Genomic DNA, 11,065 nt, shown 5'->3' on the forward strand with positions numbered 1-11,065 from the left:
GTCTTTTTAACAAACTTGCGTGTTTTGCCCCAGTCAGGGCTGAGTGATCTCGAGTGCCACTTGATGCGACCGCTTACTCCGAGAAATTCCCCCCAAAATGTTTTTCGGATTGAGGCCCAGCGCCGCAGAAATTGCTTTTCGATTAAATCGAGTCATTAACATAAAACAGCCGAAGTGGTGAGGGGTCGGGGCGTGCGGTAATGAGCGTGCGGGGCGGGGGGGGGGGGAACGACATTCGCATTCTGCGCACACGCTCCCAGGTTTCGAAGGCTGCCGCTGTCGCTCCTCTCCGCTAAAAATAGGCCTGATTTTTCCCCGAGCCCTTTGTCTCACTGTAGCCGCCGTAGTCTGAGCTCCGTCCTCCGAGTTTTTATCATGTACACAGCGCTAAAAACAACCCAGGAAAATGCGCACTGTTATACAGTTTTAAAAAAAAAAATTTGGGGGGGGGGGGATATAGCATTCGGTATTTACAATCTTCGTTTGGCGACCGTGGTAAAATTTCAGAAATACGTATTTCCATTTGGTTTTTGGAGGGATTGCGGCAGTCTGGGGAGGGGGTGGGATGGGGTGAGGTGGGGGGGTGGGGGGCGTTGGAATTATCTCACTCTTTGAGTGAAATAAAGAGTGGAGCTCCTACCACAAAATCGGGTCTCGGGGAAGGTTTCTGCGGTCTTGTCCTCAGTTGATGTGTGGGGAGCTGATGCGTTCCGATTGGCCGATGCGTCACCCCCTGATCCATGAAATGCCTTGTGCAAATTCGCTTCAATATTTGTTTGTCATTAGAAATATCGCCTTTCTGCTGTAATGGCAACGAGCAGCACTAACCTTTTCTGTTTGCTGCGGTGAGACCTTTTTCTTTTTTTTTGTGTTGCCTCCTTTTTGAAATGTAATCTATCGGCTTTGGAATTCAGCATTGCAATTCAGCTGGTTTAAAGCTGCTTTCAAAAGGTCAGTTTTTAGCCGCGCACTTTCCTCAGATGGTTTCAATACCATCTGAGGAAATTTATTTTGTTTTATTTTATTTTATTTTTTTTTTCCCGCTCACATAAAAACACGAATCTGACCGGCTGTGTGGGCGCATGCCTGTGTGAGCGATGTTCAAACTAGCTTTGCGGCAAACCTTCAGGGCCTGGCATTCACCGCACTTTAATCACATTTCCCCCCCTCATTTTCCTCTTCAAAGTCTCATTTTTTATTCGCTGGAGAGATGTGAAGATCTGTCTTCCTCTGGCAGGAGTTACACTCATACGTCTTTCGCCGGAGAGGTCGCTTCACAACGTCGTTCGGCGAACGTTTTGCGCTTCGTTTGTCTGCGACGGTCTCGTCCTTAACGCCGATCGCCTAGCACTGCCGCCTGAACACCGAAGCTCTAATGCTGAACGTCGAAATGTTTAGTTTCCAATTGATTCCAGTACCTGAACACTGATTCAACACATGAACAGGACCGGAGAAAATGCCGTGGTCCTCCATTTTCTTAAGCTGCTAGTGACATACAGCCAATCAGATGACGGGGCGGGAGATTTGAGTCTCTCTGCGAGGCTCAAACCACACCCTGAATGTGCACTAATGAGCTGTGCGTCCTGGAGGCGAGGACGTGTGCTTTTCCATCTACGGAGCGTCATTGTGGAAATGGCAGCAGATTTCCTGCATGTAGAATGTGTGTCAGTGCTGCTAGCCGGAAGGTGTGCATCAGTGCTGCTAGCTGTAAGGTACAGTATGTGTCAGTGCTGCTAGCTGTAGAGTGTGTGTCAGTGCTACTAGCTGTAGAGTGTGTGTCAGTGCTGATAGCTGTAAGGTACAGTATGTGTCAGTGCTGCTAGCTGTAGAGTGTGTGTCAGTGCTGATAGCTGTAAGGTACAGTATGTGTCAGTGCTGCTATCTGTAGGGTACAGTATGTGTCAGTGTTGTTACAGTAGCTGTAGGGTTTGTGTCAGTGCTGCTTGCTGTGGGGTGTGTGTCAGTGCTGCTAACTGTAGGGCATGCGTAAAATGCTGGTAGTTGTGTGTGTGTGTGTGTCAGTGCTGCTAGTTTTAGTGTTTGTATTCACACTGCTAGCTGTGAGGTTTGTGGCAGTGCGTCAGTGCTGCAGTCTGTAGGGCGAGTGTCAGGGCAGGTGACATCATCACTTCACACAGGGCTAGCGATGCTGTTCGCTGTAGGTAAAGCGCCCTGCTTCTCCAAGTGCAGCCGTTTCCCAGGCAACAGTGTAAGTCATGGTTGGTTTTCGTTTTCCCTGCAACACGATTTACCAGCCGAACAGAGCGGCTGCTCTCACTTACCACGCTTCAAATGAACCCCCACCCGCACCCCCTCACCCCCCCCTCCCCCCACCCCCCCCACCCCACCCCCCCACCCCACCACCCATCCCACCTCCACCCCCACACCCCCCACCACTCCCACCCTCCCCACCCCCACCACCCCATCCCACCACCACCTCACCCCCTCCCCCACCCACCCACCCCCCACCCATCCCCCCACCCCACCCCACTACCCCTTCCCCAATCGCTGAAAAGGGAGACGACACCACGGATGAAAACAGCGTCTTAGTGTAGCAGCAGTCAGTCCCAACATGACCAAAAAAGGCTCTCTTGCGATCGTTGACTGGATAAATAAACTGTTAAACGATGAAAGTATATCATAAGATGTTGTTAAAATAAATATCAGCGTGAGAGTGAAGCTGTGTGGGTTGTCATGTTCGGGACTTCGGTTAATCCACAGATGAAAAATGTATTTTTGTCACTTCATTTACCTCCTTTACATCAGAAGAACAAAACCCTAACTGAAGGACTTAGGAAAGTGTGTGTGTGTGTGAGTGTGTTTGTGTGTGTGTGTGTGTGTGTGTGTGTGTGTGTGTGTGTGTGTGTGTGTGTGTGTGTGTGTGTTTGTGTGTGTGTGTGTGTGTGTGTGTGTGTGTGTGTGAGTGTGTTTGCGTGTGTTCGGGGGGCGTGTAGGGACGGAGGGATAGATGGAAAACAGAGTCGTTCGCGCTCTCTTATCTCCGTTTCTCTTTCCTTCCTTCGCCGCGCCGGTTTCCGTGGGCCTGCAGGGACCTTCCGAGACCCAAGTACGTCTGCCTCCTTTCCTCTCTTTCCTGCTTCATCCCTCCATCTCAATTTCAATGTGCATGGCACTGGAGCGAAACGTAATAGGCCTTTCTGTCTCCCTGTTTTTGTGTTTCTCTCTCTCTCTCTCTCTCTCCTTCTCTCCCTCTCCCCCTCTCCCTCTCCCTCTCTCTCTCTCTCTCTCTCCCTCTCTTCCTCTCTCTCTCCCTCTCTCTCTCTCTCCTCCTCTCTCTCTCTCTCCCCTCTCCCCTCTCCTCTCCTCCTCTCTCCCTCTCCTCTCTTTCTCCCTCCCTCCCTCTCTCCTCCCTCGCTCTCTCTCTCCTCCCCCTCTCCCTCTTCCTCCTCTCCTCTCTCTCTGTCTCTCTCTCTCCGTAGAGAGCACTCTCTCTAAGGCCAGGGACGCGTGTGGGATGGAGACCCTCCCCCTGAACGGAAACTTCAACAACAGCTACTCCCTGCGCAGTGTGGGCGGCACCGTGGGCGGGGCCTGCGACTTCCTCGGGGGCGGAGTCGGGGGAACGGACAGCCCCCCTCCCCTGCTGAACCCCCGGGGGGCGGAGACCCTGGGCGGGGGCGGGGTCCGGCGGAACCTCTCGGACGCGGCGGCCTTCGAGAAGATGATCATCTCCGAGCTGGTGCACAACAACCTGCGCGGGGGCGGGGGCGGGGGCGGGCCCGGGGGCGGAGCCGAGCGGGCGGGCAGCCTGGCGAGGCGGGGCCGGGCCGCGGCGGCCGGGCTGCGGGGCGGGGGCGACCCGGGCGCGGACGAGGACGAGGATTTCCTGGCGGGCGAGCCCCGCCCCGCGGGGCAGGACGTGGAGATGCTGTACAAGGCCCTGGAGCAGCCGCTCCTGCTGCAGCGCGCGCAGTCCGTCCTGTACCACAGCGACCCCGACGAGTCCGAGAGCTACACCCCCGACCTCACCGAGAGCCTGGAGGCCGGGGGCGGGGCCGGGGGCGGCGCCGGGGGCGGGGGCTCCGGCTCGCCCGCGCGCGACTCCCTCTACACCAGCGTGACCAACCTGCGGGACTCGCCGTACCCCGACAGCAGCCCCGAGCCCCTGGAGGTGGTGCCCCGCTCCGCCCAGCCCCCCGAGGAGCTGTACTACAGCTCGGGCCGTCCCGCGCTGGGCTCCCGCGGCGCCCCCATGCAGACCTTCTACCAGGCCCCCGCCAGGCGTCCCAGCGGCGAGGGCTACCTGGGCCAGGGCGGGGCCGAGCCGCCGCTCAACGAGGGAGATGGACAGATGCAGCTGGTCACCAGCCTGTGACTAGGACGCTGGTGACCATGGCGACAAGGCTTAGGGTGAGGATGACCTCGTGTTCGGCCAGCACACCCCCCCCCCCCCATATCCCACCCCACCCTCCCTCGTCCTTACTCTTCCCCCTTCGATTTTGTTTTTGTGTCTGGTTTTTATCTGAAAGAGGGGCGAACTGACCGGCAGTTGCTCAGAATGTTCTTTTTCTCCGTCTCCATGGTAGCAGATTACTCTGTATTTCTCCATCACTGAACGGGTATTTCTCCTGCACCCATCTCTTCCTGTTCCAGCCTGCCTCTCCCTGCCCCCCCCCTACACACACACACCCTCCCTCCTCCACTCATTTTATTTACCTTCTCCTCCTCCACTCGTCCCGATTCTTCCATTCAGCCTCACTCACAGTTCATCCCTCTTTTATTTTCTTTCTGTGTTCCATTCCTCCTTGCGTGTTGTTCCGAGGTCGACAGAGGCGTGCTGGTTTATGGTAGGACAGCTCCCCCTGCCCCCCCGCCCCGCCCGCCCCGCCCCGCCCTGCCCCGCCCCGCCCCGCCCTGCCCCCTCCCACCTCTCATCAGCTCGACAGTTTTGCCAAAAAGAAAATCCTGCTCAGTCCAGCGCAAGGACCCACAGGGACGGCCATGGGAGAGACCAGACAAAACGTGTTCCATATCAGAACCAGACAAACATCGCGACACACGCGCCGCGAAAAAACACACGCGAGCAGACGAAACACGGGAAGGACTCGACGTGCCTGTCGGCATGGGGACGGGGCAGCGGGGTCCTTTTTTTCCGAAGCCCGCTTTCATGTACAGAACACTGAGGGTCCCGCCTCCACGGCGACCCCGCCGGGGTACGGAGGGAGGTCAGAGGTGAAGGGTCAGGGGGTGGGGCCTGGAGTGAACCACTCTGGGGAGGGAGGGAGGGGAGGTGGGAATGACTGTGTCCTGCTCAGGACACGTGTTTGAGCAGAGAAACTGCCCGCCCCCCCCCTGCCCCGTTCCGTGAACTTTCTGAGGACAATGAGGTACTGGAAACCTGGCTGCCATCACCGCGTTTCCCCCCACCCCCCCACCCCCCTCCTCCGCCTCTCTCTGGACATTTCCAAGTGAACCTGGACACCAGTCGCCTGTGTGTTGTCATGGCAACAAGGATTCTAACTGTTGCAACTTACTATTCCAGCTATTATTCTACTTCTACCTTGTAAATAGGAACCAAATGAAAAAAACAAAAGCAACAAAAAAGAAACAAAGATATGAAAAATAATTTCTTGTATCGCAACAAACCTTCAAAAGAAGAAAATGTACAGGAGTTTGTGAACTGAATGATATACACTCTCTCACTCTCTCCTTCCTTCTAGGTCTCTCTCTGTCTCTCTCCTCTTTCCTTCTATTTTTTTCCCTCCTCTGATCTGCTCATCTCTATCGATAATTCTCTGCCTCTCTTTTCTTCATTCCAGTTTTCTCTCTGCTTTGGTTCACCTCGCTCTTTCTCTCACACTCTCTCTATCTCTCTCTCTTACTTTGCTGTGACCTCTCTCCACTGGGTAAAGAGAGAGTGAAAGAGAACGAAAAGGCAAGAAAGATTTTGCATACAAAATAAAAATAACAAAAAAATCTTCCTGGCACAATTTTTATGTAATATAATCCATTACATGTTGTTAATGTTTGACCTCTGACATTCCCAGCAGGAAGGGTAGAGGGATGGGTACATAGGGGACTTCGAGCTGCCACAGGGAAGCATTGCGAGTAGAGGGACGGCAGCCATGTTGGGAGGGAGTTTGTGTTTGTTGGGAGGAGGGAAACCGCAGATATAAAATTAATAGATTGGCTAAGCCCGTAGAGTGTAACGTTTAAATGGATGTGAGTCAGTGGTGGCCATATTGGACAGAAACCATTCATCAATGAGTCTTTGTTCATTTCACGTTTCAAATGTAAATCTGTGGTAGATGCTGCTGTGTCAGAGTCAGGTGGCTCTTCACTGTGTCTGCTCCTGCAGAACACCGCATTGAACCGGTTGAGGCCAGCGCACAACTCGCAGAGCGCCGCATCCAATCTAGTAGTTCTATATCTATGTGAGGGAGCTGGATCTGCAGCTTTCAGCTCATTGACGCGGGGCGGACATTTTGTGTTCAGTTTCCTCACAGGGAAAAAAAAAAAGAAGAAAAAAAAAAGCGAACGGGAGACCGTTCTGTTCCGCGATTTATATTTGATTGACAACAAAATGGACGAATGAAGTTTGAGTGCAAGAGCAACAGACACAATACTGAAACCCCGACTCCTTTAGGGGGGCCCTCGTTATGCAAACGACTTTAGATTTAAAAAAAAAAAAACAACAAAAAAAAAACACATGGACTGACAGCAGATATGGGGGAGAACTCATCCCCCCCACCCCCCACCACCCCCCGAAACTGGTCCTTATTTTAACTGTGTGGGAGAACACGCCAGAGTCCGTTTTTATCACTGTCTGTTTACTCATTTATTTATTCAAATAAATAATTCAAATATTTATACGGGTGATGTGTTCATTTATTGACGTTTGCTTTGTCGAGCCGTGTGTTTCTGTGGCTGCCTGGGTCAAGCTGCTGGGTATGGCCCCCCCAGTTCGTTGGGGGTCTTCTCACACGTCCGGGGGGGGCGGCCAAATTCTGGCCGATTCTTGTTCTCGTGGGCGTGCGTAATGGCTTTTCATTAGCCTTTCCTGGAGGTGACGGGTTTTTGGGATAGCTTTACCCGTGAGATGAGCTGACATGTTGAGAGAGATCCTACCTCTTTCCCACTCTGTAGCTCAGTTCAGCTGGCTCAGTGTACCACAGGGGGGCACAACTCCGGTCCTGGAGGGCCGATCTGCGCGCTGGTTTTTGTTCCAACTGATTACCATGGATCTAGTATATCTATATATTACCACAGATTTAGACACTACTTCATTCCTGTACTTGAGCACAGTGAAAGCTCTAGGATACACATGCAGTACGCCTCGGCTGTAGCTGGTGCTTATACACACGTCAAGCTATCAAGATATGATTGGGCTAATTTAATAAATGTTGGCACAAAATACTGAAATGGATTGGCCCTAGTTGTGCACCCCTGGTATACCCCTTCCCACTGTAGAACTGGAACATGGTTTATTATAGCCTTTTCCCACTGTAGAGCTGGACCCAGGCTGGCTCATTATAGCCCTTTCCCACTGTAGAGCTGAACCAGGCTGGCTCATTATAGCTCTTTCCCACTGTAGAGCTGGAACCAGGCTGGCTCACTATAGCCCTTTCCCACTGTAGAGCTGGACCCAGGCTGGCTCATTATAGCCCTTTCCCACTGTAGAGCTGGAACCAGGCTGGCTCATTATAGCCCTTTCCCACTGTAGAGCTGAACCAGGCTGGCTCATTATAGCCCTTTCCCACTGTAGAGCTGGAACCAGGCTGGCTCATTATAGCCCTTTCCCACTGTAGAGCTGAACCAGGCTGGCTCATTATAGCCCTTTCCCACTGTAGAGCTGGAACCAGGCTGGCTCATTATACCTCTTTCCTTCTCTAGTGCTGGAACCAGGCTGGCTCATTATAGCCCTTTCCCACTGTAGAGCTAGAACCAGGCTGGCTCATTATATTACATTACATTACATTACAGGCATTTAGCAGACACTCTTATCCAGAGCGACTTACACAACTTTTTACATAGCACTTTACATTGTATCCATTTATACAGCTGGATATATACTGAAGCAATGCAGGTTAAGTACCTTGCTCAAAGGTACAACGGCAGTGTCCTTACCCGGGAGTCGAACCTGCGACCTTTCGGTTACAAGCCCAGTTCCTTACCCACTGTGCTACACTCCGCCAATGCAATTATAGCCCTTTCCCACTGTAGAGCTGGAACCAGGCTGGCTCATTATAGCCCTTTCCCACTGTAGAGCTGGAACCAGGCTGGCTCATTATAGCTCTTTCCCACTGTAGAGCGAGAACCAGGCTGGGACATTATTATTGTCACTGAGGGAATTATTGTGCCATTCAAGAGGATGGCGCTGCTAATGATTATTTTAATGTCACTAATGAATTCCCAGCCACAGCCCACGAGAGTCAGGGTACGCTGACTGAGAGAGCAGAGTCAGAGAGCACTGACTGAGAGAGCAGAGTCAGAGAGCACTGACTGAGAGAGCAGAGTCAGAGAGCACTGACTGAGAGAGCAGAGTCAGAGAGCACTGACTGAGAGAGCAGAGTCAGAGAGCACTGACTGAGAGAGCAGAGTCAGAGAGCACTGACTGAGAGAGCCGAGTCAGAGAGCACTGACTGAGGAGAGTCATCTGTCATGTCTTTGCAAGCTGAACCAGAGGGGGTGGGTTGAGTATTCACATTATTGCAGGTTTTTTACTAACTGCAGCAGCGCATATTGTTAAAAAGAAGCAGGTCTGTGTGTGTGCGTGTGTGTCTGTGTTTGTCTTTGCATGTGTGCGTGTGTGTGTGTATGTGTGTGTGTGTGTGTGTGTGTGTGTGTGTGTGTGTGTATGTGTGTGTTTGCGTGTGTGTGTGTGTGTGTGTGTCTGTGTGTGTGAATGATTTATTCATGTGATGATGGTTCCCCTTGGGCTCTGTTATCTGAGGAGGGAGAGCAAAAAAATAAAATAAAATAGTGAAGTTAAGTCTTCTCATGTAGAGCGAGGTTTTCTGACTCAAGTGCGCATATTTACCCATGCTAATACATTTCTGTGGGAGCCTTCTTCTTCCTGCACTGCCCTTTGTGTTAAAGATATGAGAATAAAAGTGTTCGAAGGAAAGAAATGGATGAGTGCTGCCTGGCCAGCCCTCCCACTCTTACCCAGGGGGCGGGGCTTGGGGCATTGTGGGTCAGCATGAGAGGAAATTTTCAGATAGTTGAAAAATGATGTTTTTTATTTATTTATTTATTTTTTTTGTTTTTTAAACAAACTTTCAAAAAGCAAAAATGTTGAGGAGAGTTCAGCAGTCCAAATTTGTATTTATAGTCCTTGCGTCTCGACACCGTGGAAATCGAGAACCATGGTGCATTTACTGCTTTTTTTTTCTTTTTTCTTTTTTTTTGGTTTTTTGAATATTATGGCCGCAGGGAATCTTAATTTTGCCAATCTCTTCCCAAAGAAAAATCTTTTCTTCTTTTTTTTTTTTTACAAAAGTAAAGGAAAACACTCAAAGCGGGCATGGAACTGCAGCCAAGAATCCATAATCGAAAGTTGGCATGTTTCTTTTTGACTCTGTTTCAGCATCCATCCCCCCCACCCCCCAACCCCCCCATTCTCCCTCCTTCTCACTCACAGTCCCCCCTCCCCTACTCACATCTTTTCTCCTCATCTCTCTCTTTCTTTCTCTCTTCCTCCGTCTCCCCGTGCTGCTAATTAAAATCTGATTCAGAGGAGACCCGATGGCTTTGTGCTGCGTAATGTGTAAAGCCATCTTCTTACTGTCCGACTGTACGGGAAACTTTGGACGTGAGAGAGAGAGAGAGAAACGCCAAAGAGTGAAATTAATGCGGTATGTTGGAAATATAAGAGGGAGGGTGCTGGAGAATCCCGCAGATATGGACACAAACTGGCTGGTGGGATGCATATATGTACATTTAATTTTACTGGTCTGCTTCCGTTAATTGTTTTATTTTTATTTATTTTTTTAAATCTCACTCCAAAAATATTGCTCTTGATATTTTTAAGCTTGAAGGAACACAGCGCTTTGGGGTATATATTCAAATGTGGCATAGCAGTACTGTAAACCGTTTCCAATTGAACTGGAGTTCAGAGAGAGGGAGATATGAAACGCTCCGATCGGCGAGGGATTCGATGTGCGGAACCAGCTTCACTGCCATGTTGCCAGGCAATAACGTCCTGGGCCCTCATGTGCTTAACTACCCCCCCACCCCCCCCATTTTGTTTCTTATACTGAAATAATTAGGACGCCATTGCTGCCTAAGAATAGAATTCAACTCAAAAGCAAAACCGTTTCGCGTGAAACGTCTGCAGCTCGGGCCGTTTGGACAGAGTTCGTAAGCGCAGCGATGGTCGCGCGATGCCGCGTCCTCCACGCCGCCCGTGGCCGATCGCCGTCCGTGCTCGCCGAGCGCCCCGCAGCCCCGCTTCCGCGTCCGGACTCCCCCGCGGTCGTGCGTCCTTAACGGGGGGGGGGGAGCGGCGGCGACCCGCGCAGCCCAATAACCCGGCTAAGTGTGCATAATGTGCACCTGCATAATATTAACTGCATAATTCATAAATCCGCCTTGATCTTTATGAGCAAAGCCCAAAAGGCTAAAGATGATAAAGTGTTTCATGCTGGCCAGAGGAGTGAAAAACTCTAATGAATATTTTTTTTTTTTTAATTTTTTTTATTTTTTTTTTAAACAAACAAAGAAACAGATAACTTCAGGATCCAGATTTATTTACACCTTTTTTATGTTGAGACCCTAAAGCACAACAAAGACTAGCTCTTTGTTGAAGGCAGCTGTGGACTACAAAGGAAGTGGAAATGCTTGAGAAACCCATTACCTTTAAAATTAGCCTGCACACCTCATATACAAATATATGCAGCAAAATAAAAACAAAATAATTCTCTATATATCTCTAATAAGTACGTGATTCATTTTGATTTCAAGGTTTTTATAGTTGTATTTTTTGACAAGCTCCTACAGTGCACAGTGCAGGGTAGAGCATAGCATGACATTTTTTAAATGTATATTCACAGACAACGTGGTGTAAAGAATGAAAAGTCAAGGTCAGGATTCTTCACTTTAG

The 11,065-nt window shown here is 50.6% G+C and overlaps 1 protein-coding gene across 1 annotated transcript in view; it reads left to right on the forward strand.

The window, feature by feature from the left end:
- adgrl1a (adhesion G protein-coupled receptor L1a) overlaps window positions 1–6,831 on the forward strand; it is a 108,580-nt gene extending 101,749 nt beyond the window's left edge. The window contains exons 24-25 of the mRNA XM_064316285.1: window positions 3,050–3,067; window positions 3,441–6,831. Of these exons, the coding sequence (XP_064172355.1) occupies window positions 3,050–3,067; window positions 3,441–4,336 (914 nt within the window). The 3' untranslated portion in view covers window positions 4,337–6,831. The remainder of the gene's footprint in view (window positions 1–3,049; window positions 3,068–3,440) is intronic.
- Window positions 6,832–11,065: the final 4,234 nt, after the last annotated feature.

The sequence above is a fragment of the Anguilla rostrata genome, chromosome 17 (assembly GCF_018555375.3).
Source record: "Anguilla rostrata isolate EN2019 chromosome 17, ASM1855537v3, whole genome shotgun sequence".
NCBI lineage: Eukaryota > Metazoa > Chordata > Actinopteri > Anguilliformes > Anguillidae > Anguilla > Anguilla rostrata.